At 49.2% G+C, this 19,034-nt stretch overlaps 1 protein-coding gene across 2 annotated transcripts in view; it reads right to left on the reverse strand.

The window, feature by feature from the left end:
• Window positions 1–19,034, reverse strand: part of TP53BP2 (tumor protein p53 binding protein 2) — a 55,402-nt gene that overhangs the window by 10,893 nt on the left and 25,475 nt on the right. For both annotated transcript variants that reach the window (XR_004679892.1, XM_035008638.1), the window contains exons 3-13: window positions 16,559–16,672; window positions 13,166–13,248; window positions 9,782–9,883; window positions 7,511–7,685; window positions 6,484–6,665; window positions 6,005–6,169; window positions 5,545–5,773; window positions 4,287–4,391; window positions 3,631–3,779; window positions 2,224–2,683; window positions 268–1,043 (exon numbers count right to left, since the gene is read on the reverse strand). Coding sequence is in view for 1 of the 2 variants with exons in the window: in XM_035008638.1 (XP_034864529.1) it covers window positions 268–1,043; window positions 2,224–2,683; window positions 3,631–3,779; window positions 4,287–4,391; window positions 5,545–5,773; window positions 6,005–6,169; window positions 6,484–6,665; window positions 7,511–7,685; window positions 9,782–9,883; window positions 13,166–13,248; window positions 16,559–16,672 (2,540 nt within the window). In the remaining variant the exon portion in view is untranslated. The remainder of the gene's footprint in view (window positions 1–267; window positions 1,044–2,223; window positions 2,684–3,630; window positions 3,780–4,286; window positions 4,392–5,544; window positions 5,774–6,004; window positions 6,170–6,483; window positions 6,666–7,510; window positions 7,686–9,781; window positions 9,884–13,165; window positions 13,249–16,558; window positions 16,673–19,034) is intronic.

The following is a 19,034-nucleotide window of genomic DNA, read 5'->3' on the forward strand; positions in this document are numbered from 1 at the left end:
AAATAAGAAAGATGTTCTTTATCCCGAATCTACCAAATTCTTCTAATACTTCTGAGATCTACCAAGTGCTAAGGGGGCCATAAAATAAAAGGGAAACTGTAGACATGTCGGCGACCATGGGCAATTCACACACAGACCATCTTTTGCAAATGGCCCTGAGAATGTGCGCATTTCCCTGGGTCTTGAGAGTCAACCACCTGGAAGTCTTTGACAAGTTCGGGGGGGAGGGGGGCTCCTGAAAGGACCACGAGACACCACGTTACTTACAGGAGGCAGGGACACCTGCCCTGTGATTTCGGGTGGACGCATGCTGCCCGAGTCTTCTCCCGGCCCTTCTGGCTCCCCAGATGGGTACGGCGGGGGCGGGTATGGGGGGTACTCCTCCAGGTATACTTCCAGCAGATGGGGAGCCTCTGCACTTGGTTCTTCCACACTGTTCTGGAAATCTGGGCTGCTGTCTGGGACTCCTTCGGGCACATAATCGAGGCCGGGGGAGAGGGCTGGCGTGTCACTGCTCTCAGAACTGGCGCTCCCCACACCCTCTGGGGACACTGGCTCAGGAACCAGAGAGACCGCCTCCTTCTCTGGCTCCACGTGTAAATATGGATTCTGGATTTCTATGGGGCTTTCGGAGTCGGCCGCCACTGACGTCGGCTTGGACGGATACGAAGGGACGGAGATGGTCTCCATGGCAGCGATGGTGGTCCTCTGGTACAGAAGTTTCTGGATATTTGGCCCATTCGGACCCTCTGGCTCCGTGATCGAGCTCCGTTTCTTGAGCGGCCGTGGCGCGTTGGACAGTTTCTTCCGCAAGGCTTCCAGGTCAGCGTCGCTCTGGTTTCGGTAGGGGTTGGACAAGAAGGGCAGCAGTTTGGTCGGGCTGAGTGGCCGAGGAATTCGTTCGTTCTCGTGGCTCTCCTGGCCTGAGGACACGGGCTCCGCGTCAGGCTCGGGACTGCTGGGCTTGCTCTGGCCGCTGGAATACACGTTCTCCGGGTGCTGCTGCTGGCTCTGGGCGGCCGCAATCACGGGCTTGCCGTATACTGATTGGAAACGGAAACAAAGCCCTGATCAGGATTAAATCAAACCAGCAAGTGATAGACACAGGGCACAGTAATTAAAGCCTCCTTTAACTTCAGTTACTACACAGCACCCTGCAACACGACTGATTTTTAAAAACAACAAAGGACAAAAAGCAAGACTTCCATCTCCCTATCCTATAGATAAGTAAATAAATAAACTTATCACAGAATGAAAACCCTCACTGATGGGAACATGCACCATTATTTTATGTACCGTGCAGAAAAACGCTGCCATTGTAACTATAAGAAATCACCGGGTGTAGCATACAAACTTAAAATGTCAAAATACGAAAATGTAAAAAAGCAATGGAAACGGGCAATCTTTCCTGCATCTAGATTAAAATTAAACATGCACCGCCCTCTCTTTCCTCGTCTCAAAACTAAATCACTGGGGGAAATCGTACTTGGCTTACAACATTATTAAGAACCACTTGTATTTACCAAAACTATTCCCCTTATCATTCTGATTCTATCAAAACTACCCAATTCACAAATTACTGCATCAGGCAGTCCTCACTGAAGCCAACACTCAGCCGCGGCACGTGTGTAAATTCTTTGTTGTCTGGTTACTTGCGGGACATTTCAGGGCACAATTACATGCTGATTTCATGACCAGAAAGCAACCTTATTCAATTAAAACGGGATGAACTTGATTCTAGTTTTAGAAACGAATGACTCTTAGAAAGAACCCAAAAGGTTACCAGACTGTAAGTCTTTCTAGGTTTTTATACCTAACTAGCAGCTGTGTCCTCCTCAGAACACCTTAAAATACAGTCAAGAGCGTGAGCTTTACAGACACACGGGGCAGCTGTCCCGTCGTCCACCCCCAGGAGCACCCGGTGAACCGAACCCTGCGGTGAGGACTGTGTGCACCTCACTCACGAGGAGCTCCCGGGGAGCGGGGGCCAAAGGCACACGGCCGCCACGGTGCAGAAGGCTGTGTCTGCGCCGCAGGTTTTCTCCATCTGGGGCGTTCGCTTACTACTACTTGGCATTGAGCAAAAACCTGTTTCAGCCCCCAGGTAAGAAGAAGCCTTAGAACAAAAGCATCCATCAACTTTGCTGTTCGCCGACAGGTGACCATTCTGGCGCAGGACTTGGCCGCCTTGAGTGCCAGTGGAAACGAGACCCAGAAGCTCACCAGTTGAGAAGTGCGGCCCTCTGGAATGTGTCTTGGTCAGCGCACTCTGCACGGCCTGCTGCAAGTTTTTTCCGGGAGCCTGATGCTGTGTGTACATGGAGTATATGGAGCTTGCTGCCACGGTCTGGGGTTTTCGGAAGGGCGGGAGAGGGGTGTCTTTGGAAGGCTGAGGAGTGAAGGGCCGGACGGCGGCGGCGGGGGGGCTCTCTTGCTTCCCAGCTGGAGACAAGGCCTGGCCCTGGCCAGCCGAGGGTGCGCCGGGGGCCACCACGACCCTCTGCTGCTGCCCCGTTTTCGGTTTGTTTCCCACGGACGCAAGAGCTGCTGACAACTGCTGAGGGTTTCCATCCAGCTTCAGGTCTGATGCTGACTGATTTGTTTGCCCAAAATAAGGCAAATTAATCTGTTTTGGTTTTGATGGAACAGGAGGTGGTACTTTAGCCACATTTTTATTTGCGGCCTGAAACACACACACATACAAAGCAGTTAAAACACTGTCCAAATGGGTACACAGCATGTTCTAGATAACCGAATTCTGCAAACATAAGTGTACGCTGAGAACATCAGCTCTACATTTTCAGGTCATTAAAAATGTGTAGGGGGGCACCTGGGTGGCTCAGATGGTTAAGCCTCTGCCTTCGGCTCAGGTCATGATCCCAGGGTCCTGGGATCGAGCCCCGCATCAGGCTCCCTGCTCCGCGGGGTGTCTGCTTCTCTCCCTCCTTCCTGCTCGAGCTCTCTCTCACTATCGCTGTCTCTCTCAAATAAATAAATAAAATATTAAAAAAAAAAAAATGTGTAGGTCTCTGCCCTGAACTACATTTGATAAGGAACCTGAGGAATGCACTATGATTCCCGCCCCAGAGGCCTCTTCCCTGTCGCCAGCTCCCATGCGGGAGCCAGGGGTGCCCGCTCGGGGACTTTAACTGCCACTTCACATATTCACAGACGGCCCCAATAACCCAAAATCGTCCTCGCTCATGAGAACATCACATCACTGTGGTCAAAACACCTAACGGGGAGCAGGCCGCCATCACCCACTGCTCAAAGGCTGGGATCCTAACGGTCACAGAAGATTCACCACCAAATTGTTACTGACACAACCTCGGCTCCAGATTCTGAAGACACAAGGTCGCTGGGTAGCACAAATACAACGTGCTTCAGCGTACTCCTAGTTCCCAGAGAATCACACAAAATGGGAGCCAACAGCAAGTATGGCAGCCTTTCTCCCATATGGTGTGAGACCACAAATACGCTCAAGCTGCAGAATTCAAAATGACAGAATTGTTTTCTAATCTTCCAGAAATACTTTGGTTTTCCCTGCTCTCCCTCAACACAACAGCCTCTCTCTTCTAAGGAGGACACACAGAATTACCACTGAATGTTAAACTGAGCCATTCTTCACACCTGCGCATCCCGCAAGATGTCCTCACTGCTCTGGTTTTTCCTCAGAGCCCCAAAGGGGGACGGGGCGGCAGACTGGTCCACCGTGTCAAACATCGAAAAGGGGCGCACTTTCTTCTCCTTCTCCCTCAGAGGAACCTCTCCGTCATCAGCTGAAGACAGAAAAAAAGCACATGGACATTCAAGCCATTCACAGTAGGACTTCTTTTTTCACATAGAAGGTTCTCTCTCCTCAATCGCTTTGAAACCCTGCACCCGAGACATGCTTCCCTATTTTTAATTAAGCTCACTGGAGAATAGCCCGGATGCTACAATGCGAGAACTTTAACTCCGCAGCTAAACGAAGGTGTTCTGGAAATGAACACTGTTCCCCAGGTTTACCACACTAGAAAACAAACTAAAGACGACTGAGGGGACACCTGGGTGACATAGATGGTTGAGCATCCGACCCTTGGTTTTGGCTCAGGTCATGATCTCATGGTTGTGCAATCGAGCCCCGCATGGGGCTCAGCAGGGAGTCTGCTTGACATTCTCTCTCTCCCTCTGCCTCTGCCCCTCCCGCTCATACACTCTCTCTCTAATAAATAAATCTTAAAAAAAAAAAAAAGAAGAAAAGAAAGAGTGCAGGGCGCCTCTCAGATGCCAGAACAGAACCCCACCTTGGTCCGGGGCAACCCCCGAGCTCACAGGCACAGAGGCTTGGCTCGCAGAAATGTCTGCACTTGGGGGGCTCCAGTCGGGGCCGAGTGGATGGATTTTAGAGCCTAGAATGCAGAAAAACAAACACGGTAACCCGGCACATTAAAGAGATTTCTTTTTTTTTTCCCCCGTTAAACTTATTTAGAAAATATCAGACTTTAGATTTCTAATTTAAACTTACTGAAACAAATTTAAGATTAATTGTAGTAAACAGAAAATCTGCTCGAACCAGGGAAGACACCCTGCTTCTTACTAGTACAAAACCAGCACCGTCATCATCAGAAAACAACTTCCAGCTTCGCAGACCAAGGGCTTCAGGGCGTATCTTACGCCCCAGTGACGCACACACAACAAAAAGGCAGAAATGTGGACGCCGACCAGTCCCACAGGTGGGCGCGCTCTGCGCGGGTTTTCTCTACACAGACAGGGAAGCGTCAAAGCCCTAGCTCTGTCCTAACAGGAACAAAACAGAAGTTCTTCCTGCAATGAAATCCAGACCCGGTGGCTCTATCGCTTCACACTGGTAATTACGGCAAAATAATCACAACTGTAAAGCTAGCCATCTTCTGCATGTGACAGTGACTGGCTGCTATTTCTTCTTGCAGGGGTCTGAAAGAGGACGTTTTCGTCCCGCTTCTCCTACAAGCCTCCCTTCATCTACGACTCCTGTCCCGAAACTCTGGCTCGCACCTCCCCACACACCGAGGACTACACAGTGCCAAGACCACTACTAACACAAGGCGCTTCTGTTACGGTCACTGTGAGCTTCCAGAAGGTTCACCTTCATTCTACAAAGTGCTAGCAAGCAAAGTCTCCTGCGTAAGCACGTACGCACAGCGAGCACCACCCATCAGCAGAATGCACTCACCGGCTCGCCTTCTGTAAAGATGGCACCACTACCACGTACGCGGTGTTTCCACACAAAAGGAAAAGGGGTCGAGTTATTAACATCAGATAAAAATGTCCTCATTAACAAGAAGGAATTCAAAACTACCTTCCTTGCAGAAATACCATGTTTCATCTCATTTCCCAAACAGAACTGCATTATTTAGGGTTAAGAAACGTATCACAGCGCTAGCAAAAACCACAAGGAGATTCTCAGGATTTAAACATGAACAAGGGAGAGAAATACATTTTTTTAAAACCCCAACCTGGGGGTAATGACGGTGAGGACGGGGAGAATACGCTGTGCGAGGGGCTGGAAGTGACCCGTTTTACCTTTAGTCTGGGAGGTGGCCCCAGATCGCATGTTGGGCAGTGTGTGTACTTTGAGCGGCCCTTCCAGAGCCTGCGTGGCCAAGGAGCCATCCGGCAGAGCAGGCTTCACCACAAGTTCGGGCCTCGAAGGGACGCGGGGCATCGTGGACGACTGGATGTAGGGGCCCACCGCGGCCACGCGACTGGGCGCCGGCAGCCCTTGCGGGGGCAGGTTCCCATCAGATGAAACCTTAGGGAGAGGCACAGGAGCGTGACGAGTCCGACGGCATCCCAGCCAGAAGAGGCCGTGACACTTGCTCATTAGTTTCAGGGTCTCGCCCCCCGCGTATAGGAGACGCCGCAGACCAATCCCCCCCGGCCAGAGCGGTGGCCCTCGCTCTGTCCCGAGCAGGAGGCCCTCTGCCCAAAGGCCACCCGGGCGCGGCGCACGTGACCCGCGGGGCGGCCGGCGGCCACCTACCGGGAGGCTCTCCTTGTGCTGCAGCGCCGCCTTCTTCTTCCACAGCCGGTCCCGCAGCTCATTAACTCGCTTGTCCATGGCCGCCACCTCTGAATTGCGCTGGTTCAGACACTCGCGCTGCTGCTGCAACTTGGCATTCTGCTCCTGATTCAACGTGTTCCGTAACTGAATAAAATGGGGGGGAGCCGAGGGGCAGGAAGTAAAACTTCTCAGATAATCACATGCTTGACTATTACATAATTCCTAAAGATGTACGGTCCCTCCACCTGTCCACACTTCCATCTTATGGTTTAAAACTATCAGCCCACCAGCTGCGGCCATAAGGAATGCCGCCAATTTTCCTGTATCAGGTGCTCTTAAGTTTATTCTGGACTCTCTGGGGTTTAGGTCCCCCCCACCCCCCACTTTAAGGAAAAGAAACCAAAATCCTGCCCTGGGAGCCACTTCCGTGGCGACTGTGCCCCTGGAGCGGGCCGCACCTGCAGCTCCTTGTAGAGCCGGTCGAGCTCGGCCGCGGCGGAACGACTGTCGTGCCGGCCGTCCATCCTGCCGTTCTTGAGCATCTCCAGCTGTCTGGTCAGCCCCTCCACTTTGGACACGGCCAGAACGAGCTCCCTCTGCTTTTGCTGGAACAAACTATTCATTTGCTCAATCTCCTCCACTAGAATGAGAACGAGAAAAGCAACAAGAGTTGAAAAGAAAAATGAGAAAGGAACACTCCCAGGCAACCGGACTTTACAACAAACTTCCTAACAAAAAGTACAGACGTTTTTCAGAAATGTCCTAGAACCAACCTATTTCTTTTACAAGCAATTGAAATCCACAGAGACATTTCTAAATGTCCGTGCCTCCCTCTGAATAAATCTCTAGCAGAATTTGTGTTATATTATTAAGCTCCAGATTTTAGAAACAATGAAATTTACTTAGAACTTTTATCCTCAGTTTTACAGTGGTAGAGGCAGCTATTAAATCACAAAAAATTTAATTAAAATGGCATTATAATAGAGGAACCTATTATATGAATAAAAATCCTTGCCTTCATCAAATTTTCAGTCAAAAGTATTTAGAAAGAGGAAAAAAATAAAAACCCTACTAGTACATTTTTCCAAAGATAACGTGAAAACCTTGTCTTAAACACCCAGCAGCAAAGGGCAACCCTCTCAGGTCCCTTCCCTGTTCGGGAGCTTTGTACTATCGCTCAATAAACTTTGCTTTGCTGCCCACCAAAAAAATAAAAATTAAATTAAAATATAATGAAACATTCAGCAGCTAAATCCAATTCACAGGCATCAAGAGCATCAAAACTGCAGGGAATCAGGCTTTGAAAAAGCTTGATTCTAAAGTTGACTACATGCACAGCCTCGGCTTACAGTCACTCAGCACGCAGTGCTCTAAGTGCCCAGCACCCGCGTCTCCACGTCTGCCCAGCTCCCCCCCCCACACACACACACCCGCGTCCCCCCGCGGAGCCTCGAGCTCCGGCAGGGCCCTCCGGGAGTGACTCACCAAGTCGGCCGTTGCTCAGCCTCTTCTGCTCCACGTGGCCCTTCAGGGCGCGCACCTTCTTTAGCTTAGCCTCTTGGTTCTCAGCCATCTCCTTCAGCCTCTTGAGCTTCTCCTGCTCAGCAGCTTGTTGCTGCTGACGCTGATCTTGCTGTTTCAAAAACTTTAAGCGCTGTTCCTAAAGATGGAAGCCATCATCAGGCCTACCCTTTTCAACAGGTGTATCACGGCCCCAAACGAACCCCAGCACAGCCGAGAGGCTGAGGTGGGGGGCAACCAGCCATCCTGCACGCCGCCCCTGAACCACCTTGGACAGGAGTGAAAGACACAGCCTCCGGGCCCCAACCTGACTTTCTCTTGGGGGAAAGACCAGGAAGGAGCAATTTTATTCCCAGTGGTTCCTCTGCAGCAGGTGAACAGTGACCCCACAGCTGGTTCTCGTGAGGGGCAGCTATAAAGTTAGGACAAGCTCACGCGGAAACAGGAGGCACTCACTATAAAGGTGGCTTTGCAGTCAGATTTGGACTCACAACCCGAGCTCTGAGACCCTCACCAAGGACACGGGTTGCCTTCTTCGGCTAAAAACAGGCTGATGGAGAGCCTTGTAGGGCCACGGTGAGGAGTGAATGAGATGGGAAGGGCACAGAACCTTAGACAGCTAGCATACACTCCGCACACACACTTAGCGAAGAGCTGAAGAACCCTCAGCCCTCAGAAACCTACAATGGAACATTCTGTTCCTAGTCTGCCTTCGGCTCAGGCCATGATCCCGGGGGCCTGGGATCGAGTCCCATGTCGGGCTCCCTGCTCGGCGGGGAGTCTGCTTCTCCCTCCCTGCTTGTGCTCTCTCTCAGGATCTCTCTCTCAAATAAATAAATGAAAACTTCAAAAAAAAGTGAGTACCAGAGCCACACAATTTATAATCAAGGGTACACCTCTCAGATTAATATGCCTGAAACATAACACAAAAACAGTTTCAAAATAAGACCCTGAGGTTAAAAATGTATTCTATTACTCAGCCTTTTTACTTCCAATTTATGTCCCTGATACTCAAGAAACAGTGCATCAGAATCACAAGGGAGCTTGTCAGAAACACACAATCTCAGGGCGCCTGGGGGGCTCAGTCGTTAAGGTCTGCCTTCGACTCAGGTCAGGATCCCAGGGTCCTGGGATCGAGCCCCGCATCGGGCTCCCTGCTCAGTGGGAAGCCTTCTTCGCCCTCTCCCACTCCCCCTGCTTGTGTTCGCTCTCTCGCCTGTGTCTCTCTCTGTCAAATAAATAAATAAAATCTTAAAAAAAAAAAAAAAGAAATGCACAATCTCAGACCCGAGCCCTACTGAACCAGAATATGCATTTTTGACACAACCCCGAGGGGATTCATTCGCATGCACATTCCAGTTTGAGGAGCAGTGCTACTCCACCTGATTTTGAAAGTGCCGGTGCCTGGCGTCAGAGACAGAAACGGACCCACGGGAACCGGTGAGTGTTACATGGAGGCCACGGGGCGTGTTGCCGGGGACCCTGCACCACAGTCCACCCCGGCTCCGGTGAACTTACAGTCACCCTGGGCATGGTCCGCTGCAGACACGGGTGTTCAGCCCAGGGTGGCGGGTGAAAGCCAGCCCGCCACCCGTGTTCATACATCACACAGCCACCCATGAGCTTATGTCTGTGGCGGCTTTTGTGCCACGACCACGACACTAAGAAGCCTGCAAAGCCCACAGTACTGACCACTAGCCTTTACGGAGGAAGTGTGGGGACATCTGGGTCAGACCACGGCCTACGGCTGGTGGGAAAAACAACAGGGAGACTGGTGTGGACGGTAACGGAGAGGCCGAGACGAGGATTAGTCTGTGGGGGCAGGATGTCCCAAATAAAGGCAAGCAGCCTGTTATCAGTGCCACATGACAGAAGGGGACAGTGTTAACACTGGTCGACGTCACAAGTAGGAATTCAGGATGAGGCTAGCTCAGAGCAGTTCCCTCTAGCAAAGTCGGAGGGTTCTTTAGGCCTTTCCTGTTTTCCCAAGCACGACATGACATAACGTGGTCAACTGTGATCAGAACCAGGGGTCAGGAGATCCTGAGCAACTGGGATGATGTAAGGATTTCTACAAAATGCTGTGGTAAAGAGAAGAAAGCGCCACAAAGCAGGTAACCTGTGGGTTGACAGGATCAACCTGTATCTTGAGGTCACCGGCTTAATGGGGTGGCATGGAGACAGCTCTACACACGCACCCACAGAGGGGCCTGTCCAGTCCTTACAGGACCTCACCTTCGTTGCCAGCATTTGTTGCTGGGCCTCAATCTGCTGCTGCTGGCGAGAGGCCATTTCCTGAAGCTCGGCAAGAGTCAGATCCATCCTGGGGCTGTGAACCTACGCGTGAGAACACAAAGAATCCAGCTGCAAGATGAGCATGGACAGAGACCCCTCCCTCAGAGGTGTGGAAGCTTCCCCTGAGCCCCTCGGGACACAATCAGCCAGTTTTCTTCCATAACATGAAAGAGACCACTAATTTTTATATTAATATCCCCACAATGACTTATTAAGTTTCGATGGAAGACATACTAATACACAGACCAACACTCTTTTAAGTTATAAATGTAAAAATTAAACAGTTTCAATAGTCTGTGACTGAAATGGAACAATTTAGAATTACCTTGTTCTGGACTGAATTTTATTAGAAAAATAACGTTGGATCACACTAAACATGATATTGAGGCACTGGCAGCTAACCCAGAATATAGGCATCGGAACGACCTTTAAAAATACTGCACTAGCATCAGGAAATTCAAGACAAATGGAGTTATCAGAACAAACAAGACGTCTACTCTGTTCAGCATGGCCCATGGTGTTCTAGCCAGTGCAGAAGAGCAAGAAAAAGACGTGAGCTGCATCCAGTTTGGAAAGGACAGACAACACAGTCATCCGTGAGGAAAATGGTGTGGAATCCACAGAGGATCATTGCATAAATGATCCTTATGCAAAAATCCACTGTATCTCTTATGTTAACAACTAGAAATGTAAAAAAACTTTAAATACCATTTACAGTAGCATAAAACCCACAAAGTACTGAGGAATAAATTTACCAGAAGATGTACTAGACCCGCGCCCTGGAAACCCGTAGCCCCGAGAGAAAAGAAGGCCTGAATGAACGGCGGTAAAGTGTGGTGCTCAGTCACACCATGTTCCTCACGCGACCTGACTACACGACTTAGCTTGCCTCGGGGCCCAACACAGGTAGTGCTGATCTCAAGCCAGAAGAGCAGAGAGAACAGACAGACCAGGCAACCGACTTCCGACAGAGGTACAAAGGCACTGAAGTGACAAAGAGTCCTTTCAACACACGGCTCCATCAACTGGATACCCATCTATCCATGGACAAAACTTGAACTCTCACACCACATCCAAACGGATCATAAATGCAATGTAAAGTAACAGTACAAACTTCTAAATTGAGCAATTATACTTTACCAAAATTAAGAACAAGCCACAGACTGGGGAAAATATTTGCAAATCATATACCTAATAAAGGACCTGGATCCAGAATATGGAAGAATTCTCGAACCCAGTACTAAGAAAGCAAACAAACCAACAAAGAAAAATATGAACAAAAGATCTGAACAAATACCTCACCAAAAAAGATAACACGACTCACAAATAAGCTCATGGAAACACACCAACATCATCGGGCATTAGAGAAATACACACTGAAGCCTATTCGCCCAAATTGAAAGGACCCTACCAAATGTTGGTAAGGATGTGGAAAACCTGGAACTCTGATGAAAATGTAAAATAAAACAATCACTTTGGAAAACAGTTAGGCAGCTTTTTTTTTTTTTAAAGATTTTATTTATTTATTTGACAGAGAGAGACAGTGAGAGAGGGAACACAAGCAGGCAGAGTGGGAGAGGGAGAAGCAGGCTCCCCGCTGAACAGAGAGCCCGATGCGGGGCTCGATCCCAGGACCCTGGGATCATGACCTGAGCCAAAGGCAGACGCTTAACGACTGAGCCACCCAGGCGCCCCTGGCAGCTTCTTAAAAAGTGAACGCACACCTGCCACGTGACCCTGCACCCCACTCCTAGTATTTATTTACTCAAAAGCAATAAAAGAATATGCCCATACAGAGACTTGTACCCAAATATTCATTACCGCTTGATACGGAGTGACCAAAAGCTGAAAAAACCCCATAACCATCAAGAGAGAAACGGATGAACAAGCTATATCTGGACAAGGAAAGGCCTCTCAGCAATAAAAAGGAACCAACTACTGATACATATGAGATGGATCGAAATACTGATGCTGAGCAAATTCAGACAAAACGACTATATACTGCATGCCTCCGTGTATGTAAGATTCCAGAAAATAAAACTAATTTGTAGTGACAGAAAGTGGACCCGCCAGAGGGTCCCTGAGGATGGGGAAGAGGCAGAAGGACACGAGGGAGCTCTGGGGATGATGGATATCCTCACTACCTTGGCTTCACAGGTGTATGTGCGTGTGAAAACTGACCAAATTGTGTACTCAAACCATGTGCCGTTGTGATAGGTCAATTATACTTCCATAAAACCCAGTGAGGGGACAGATACAGTGTCAAGATGCACACAAATCCTGTCAATGGCTAAGACCAGGTTTTGGTCACACTTATAGGAGCTTTTCATCCCTGTAGGAAAACTGCAGGATCTCAGAAGAGAAACAAGGAGAATCTGGGGAAAGGCAGAACACAAACAAATGGCCTGGATTCTCTCATAAATTCACCCTGGATTTTGGGGAAGACGACACAGCTAATCCCTAACAGTATTAAAAATTCTGAGCTCTGAAAAGAAAATGTCTGTAAGGTACCCCCCAAAGATACTTGCCAAAATTCACATGCAATAGCAAGAACATTAACATGTACTTTTTCATTTTACTAAAGCGATTATAGCAAAAAATAAAATCATAAAAAATAAATCCTCCCGGGTGCCTGGGTGGCTCAGATGGTTAAGCGTCTGCCTTCAGCTCAGGTCATGATCCCAGGGTCCTGGGATCGAGTCCCGCATCGGGCTCCCTGCTCCTTGGGAGCCTACTTCTCCCTCTGCCTCTCTCTCTGTCTCTCATGAATAAATAAAAATAATTTAAATAAATAAATAAATAAATAAATAAATAAATCCTCCCTTAACCTCATTTACCATTTGTTTTGCTCTGAATCTGCAGTGTATCCAGCATCTAACTGCTCTCAATAGTCAGCCAAGCAGAGATCATTAAAATTAATCCTTTGTAGGAAATACATTTGAAACAACCCTTTAAAAAGCAGGGCATACTGGGACCTGGGCTGAAGTGTCTGCCTTCGGCTCAGGTCATGATTTCAGGGTCCTGGGATCGAGCCCCGCATCGGGCTCCCTGCTCAGTGGGGAGTCTGCTTCTCCCTCTGCCCCTCCCCCCTGCTTGTGCGTACACCCACTCTCGTGTGAGCGCTCCCTCTCCTCCCATCTCTCTCAAATAAATCTTTAAAAACAGTAAAAATTAAAAAGCGGCCCTCCCTCACAACCCACTGAGCAACAAAGTAGCAAGGGCCATGCTTCATAAGCAGTGAGCAACAAAGTAGCAAGGGCAAGAGGAAAACGTTACATGAGCAACTGCTCGACTTGCCCCAGCAGCTCCAGCACCAACACTTACCCCATTCTCCTTCCTTCGGTGCTCACCAGGTACTTTCACACCATTTCTTTTTGAACTTGGATCCTGAGACCGTGGTCCACTCACTAAGCACAAAATTCAAAAACGATGCATTAACACTAGAGCTAGCAGATCCTGGAGGTACTGGCTCAGCTCTGAGCTCTGGGATTCTTGCTCCTGGGTATTTAGGTAGAAAGCAGACGGTAAACAAAATATTTTCTCACAGCAATGGAGTGAAGGTCTCTTATCTCTGCCTGTTTTGGAAAACCTCACTTGGAACGGCGACCAGTCAGCACCAGACAGTACTGCGCGCTAACTGCTCCCGGGAGAGCTGCGAGGTGGCGGGTCCTGCACACCATCCGCGCCCAGCCACCCCTCCTCGTACTCTAGCTACTCAGCAGTGAAACCAAGAACTTCCTCTGTAAGGAACAAGTGAAAATTAAATCAGTCCATCCTTGAGCTCATTAACCGTGCTTGTAACTTACACAGAAAAGTAACTGAAGACAGAACGAGAGGGGTTCTGAGTATCTGGTTTATTGAGAGCATTTTATGGTAATCCGTGAGTACTACGAAGTATGTCCCCGTTTATTTCAGCAAAAATTTTCCGTTTTTCTTAGCTACTGGAAGGTACTAACTGGAAAACACTGTATATTCTGTTTTGGCTAAAAAGAATTTTTCAAGTCAAAATATGGGTCTCTCAGTACCACGTGCTGCATCGTAAGAGGAAAATAGTCTTAAACTGATACGTTGTTAGAAATTAACATCAAAAAGTTTTTTATTTTTTTATTTTTTTAAAGATTTTATTTATTTAACAGAGAGACGCAGCGAGAGAGGGAACACAAGCAGGGGGAGTGGGAGAGAGACAAGCAGGCTTCCCACCGAGTAGGGAGCCCGATGCGGGGCTCGATCCCAGGACCCCGGGATCATGACCTGAGCTGAAGGCAGACGCTTAACGACTGAGCCACCCAGGCGCCCCAAAAGTTTTTTAAATATATGAAGTTAACCTAACCTGTACTTCCCAGAAATTAGCAAACGCATTATCTCCTAAGAAGTTTTAGATTAAAATTTCTTCTGAATTAAACATCTATTATACCTACTTAGTGCAGATTCCCATGCCAATAAAGGTCTGTCCTCAGAGCCAGATATGACACACACACCTATCTCGAATGCATTAGCTTTATTTTTAAAGTACTGTTCAATTCTCTGACAACAAAGCTCAGGTAATCTGTCACATTTCTGCTAGAAAAAAAAAAATCTACCATTTAGGAATTATTGATTTCCTTGCTACCTCAAAGAGAGAGCCCTGAACCAGCTGGAGCACGTTCAGGGCATCAGCGTGGTGCCGGGAGCTTGAGAAATCGCGCACATCCGCGCTCAGCACAGGTCCTGGCTAATTGGGGACAAGAGTGCAGCAGGCCCACCCTCATCCACGGTCTGCGCGGAAAGGCTCCCACCCTGCTGGGCGGGGGGACGCTGCTGTGTCCCCATTCAAACACCGTGTGGCACTGGTGTTTGGGACGCTGTGAACACAGCTGCATCTTCAGACTGTATTTCTCACCTTACAGACACACTGAGACGGCCCTGCTGAGGCTCTTGAATAATTTAGCCGCTACGTATACAGAAGATATGAGAACTGGGAGGTGAACAGGTCGAAGTCAGCTTCTTCCAGGAGGATGTATGCAGTAATGTCAACAAAGGACAAAATAAAAATGTGACGTAGATGCCCATTTAAAATTACAAAGGTGGGCGCCTGGGTGGCTCAGTTGGTTAAGCGACTGCCTTCGGCTCAGGTCATGATCCTGGAGTCCTGGGATCGAGTCCCACATAGGGCTCCCTGCTCGGCGGGGGGTCTGCTTCTCCCTCTGACCCTCCCCCCTCTCATGTGCTCTCTCTCTCATTCTCTCTGTCTCAAATAAATAAAAAATAAATAAAATCTTTAAAAAAAATAAAAATAAAAAATAAAATCTTTAAAATTACAAAGGCAGCAGCTTAGGGAAAAAATAAGTGCCGATGTAAAGTACAATCAGAGACACCAGTGATGCACGTGGTCTCTGACGGGCCAGGCCACCCGAGCACTAGCACCTCTCCCTGCAGGAGAGTCCACACTAAGTCACACCACATTTAATAATTTCTAATTGCCGGCCACCATGTGGACATGTATATTAAAGCAGTAAAACTGAGATGTATTACTATAATTAACATCTGTTACCTACATTCCTGCTCCCAAGAACTATGTGCTGAGGTCACAAATCCTCAACTTCCCATTTTAAAAGTTCTCCCATTTTGAGAAATACCTAGTAATCCTGCTCAATGAGTGGCTTCCCCACAGATGTGACTGGAAATGAGGCTGCGGGGTCCCTGGGATGGCTGCACCCTCAGGGTCCAGCTTCTCCCAGCCCACCGGTCCTCCACCGCACAGCACCGATCGCCTTCTCCCTCCTTCCCTCGTCTACACACTCTGATGAGAACCCTCAGTCCCCACAGGTGTGAGCACCTGCCTCCCGCATCCTCCGTCCCACGTGACTTCCATCCAAAGCTGGCCTCTCAGCCTCTAATTCCAGCTCATTTCACGGCCCAAATGGGGCCCTCATCACCTAGAAGTGCTCTCTCTCCCTCTGCAGTCTTAAATTCAGATGTTCTCCTTTCTGACCCTAACTTCCTCTCACTACACCTGCTCATGAGCCCGAGACTGCAGCCTCTTCCCCTGCCCTCCGTCTCCCCGCCACCCCCTCCTCCCCCTTCCCACCAGCTGACGCCGTCCTGACCATGGCCTCCTCTCCCTGTCCACTAGCCCTCCTCTGAATTGGGCCAGCAAAACCCCAACCCTGGGTCAATCCAACCATCTTCTTACAACTGTTCAGGCTGCCAAGCGCAGCTGGAAGGAATGCCCCCTGGTTTCGGGGTCTGTGGTCTCCCGGGGCCCCCAGCAGCCTGGCCCCCCTGGCAGATGCTCACCCGTTCCCCACAACAGCTCACGCTGGCCTCTACACCCTCCTACCTCATGACCACCCCAGAGAAAGCCATCAGACGAGAATCCCCTCCACCTGATCCCACAAGGCTCAGCTCTCTCTTGCTCAGCTCCCCCCGAGCACAGGACCCTGTGTCCCGGGCTGAGGGCACAACTTCTCAGGAGCACATACCCTCTCCCACAGTTCAGCCTCCTGCTCTAGGGACTCCTTTCCACCTGATCCTCTCCTCTTCAAACAAAATAAATCAAGGGACACTGCACCCTTTTCTCCGAGACAGTCAGGTCTTAGAAGCTGGTCTGTACTCTCACTTCCATGTCCCTTCCTGTCCTGCACCCCTCACGTCACCTGGCTCTTGATCTCCCCCCACTCCTCCAAGGTGTGCAGTCGAAGTCCACAGCTTTGCTCGGATTCACACAATGCTACCCACCTGTGTCCCTGCCGGGGGGCCGTTCATGACGAAGGAAGAAACGAACTTCACTCCTCTGACTGCCAAACCTCTGCAGAACATCAAACATCCGCTCATTATCAGCAACCGGACGTTCTAAAGGAAACAAACAGAAATCACATGATTTGCATGTACAAGAAAGAGCATTTACTATCCATCCTTCATGCAAATTCTGCCTGTAGGAAATACTGAGCATCTTAGATGCTTTCTTCTCATTAAAAGAGCCCTTAGAAATAAAGCACCACAGATTTCCCACACACACAGTCGGTGTCGACCCAGTGGGCACTGGAAAGGGGAATGAGTCTGGGCCAGCCGTCAGGGGCGCGGGAGTCTAACTCAGTGCTCCTGACTGGCCACACGCTCGCCGCTGAACTCCGGGGGTTTCAGAAATCTCTGTAAACTACTGGCCTCTGAGGCCCCTTCTAACTCGACCGTTCTAGGGTTCTCTAAATATAAACGAGAAATTAAAAATAACTTTCTAAATAAATGGCTTAGGGGCGCCTGGGTGGCTCAGTTGGTTGAGCATCTGAGACTCTTGATTTCAGCTCGGTCATGATGTCAGTGTTATGAGTTCAAGCCCCACCATTCAAGGCTCACTCAGTGCAGAGTTGGCTTGGGATTCTCTCTCCCTCTGCCCCTCCCCATGCTCACGCACATGTGCTCTCTAAATAAAATCTTTAAATAAAGTCTAGTCCTACTATCTCTTAGGCTATTTTTAAACTATAATTCTATAAACTATGTTAAAAAAAATCAGACATACCCACTTCCAAACAAAAGGCTATTTACCTCACTGAAAATATAGTTGACCCTTGAACAGAATAGGTGTGACCCACCCCAGGTCCACCTATATGGGAATTTTTTGATAAATACAGTCCAGTCCTGAAATGTATTTTCTGTTCCTTTCTTTTTTTTTTTTAAAGAAAAAAGGGCCCCGATTTTCTTTAAAATACATACATATATATATATTAGAGAGCATGTGTGGGGTGGGGGAGGAGCAGAGGGAGATGGGAGAGAATCTCAAGCAGACTCCTCGCTGAGCATGGAGCCCAAGATGAGACTCGATCTCACAACCCTGAGATCATGACCTGAGCTGAAACCAAGAGTCAGATGCCTGACTGACTGACAGGCACCAGGCGCCCCACGATTTTCTTAATAGCACTTTCTTCTCTCTAGCAAACTCGATTGAAGAACGCAGAATATAACACACGACATACAAAACGTGGTCAGCAGAGCTTCGAGGCAACACTAAGCTGTAAGGAGTGAAGTTTGGGGGGAGCTGGAAGTCCTATGTGGATTTCTGACTGCACAGGGATCGCTGCCCTGAACCCCCACACTGTTCAAGGGCCAACTGTGTATCTATTTGGCCCGTCTTCCGGGGAGCTTGCCAGTTGTGGAACTTCTCTCGAGACAAAAGGAAGAACACAGGATACTCTAGTAGATGGGAACTTCAGGAGAAATCATGTATCTTAAGCTGCCCTCGAAATATCTTCCAACCTCAAGGATCTGGATATAAAAACCAAACCTACTGTTCAAGGATGCAACTGCTTTAAGTGAGAGATACTTAAGCGTCTGCCTTCGGCTTAGGTCGTGATCCTGGGGTCCTGGGATCGAGTCCTGCAACGGGCTCCCTGCTCAGCAGTGAGTCTGCTTCTCCCTCTGCCTCTGCCCCCCACTTGTGCTCTCTCTCTCTCTCTCAAATAAATAGATAAAATCTTAAAAAAAAAAAATCAGAGGCACTCCAGCGCTGTCTGTAAGCTTTACTAGCAGAACACTGAACAAGCCTAAGAAATGGCCAAGCATCTGCTGGTAATCACAGCCACCGTGCCAGCACCTGAAGTCACCAATGGGCAGAGAATGGAGTAGCCGGGTTTGCGGACTCGGCCTGAGCTCAGTCCACTCAGCCACAACAAAGTACCATTCTGCTCGCCATCCCGGAGGTGACAAAGGTACCCCTCCTCGTCCCTAAACCAGAGAAATTCCAACTAAGACCCCCCAGAAGGAAACACCCCTAGTAAGCCGACAGACACCCCCTAACAGAACTTCTTTTTTTTTTTTTAAAGATTTTTATTTTATTTATTTGAGACAGAGAGAATGAGAGAGAGAGAGCACATGAGAGGGGGGAGGATCAGAGGGAGAAGCAGACTCCCTGCCGAGCAGGGAGCCTGATGTGGGACTCGATCCAGGGACTCCAGGATCATGACCTGAGCCGAAGGCAGTCGCTTAACCGACTGAGCCACCCAGGCGCCCCCCTAACAGAACTTCTGAGTAGACCTCCCACCTCCTGACCAAACGCACGCCCGTGCACGCTCACACACGCCCGTGCACGCTCACACACGCCTGTGCATGCACACACGCACCCGTGCACGCTCACATATGCCTGTGCACGCACACACCTTCCCCTGCACATTCCAGGAGCACAGAGGAGGTGGAGCCAGGCTCCAGATGTGCACGCTCACAC

This window comes from Mirounga leonina, unplaced genomic scaffold (assembly GCF_011800145.1).
Source record: "Mirounga leonina isolate KUSES-001 unplaced genomic scaffold, KU_Mleo_1.0 Mir_152, whole genome shotgun sequence".
NCBI classification, from domain to species: Eukaryota; Metazoa; Chordata; class Mammalia; order Carnivora; family Phocidae; genus Mirounga; species Mirounga leonina.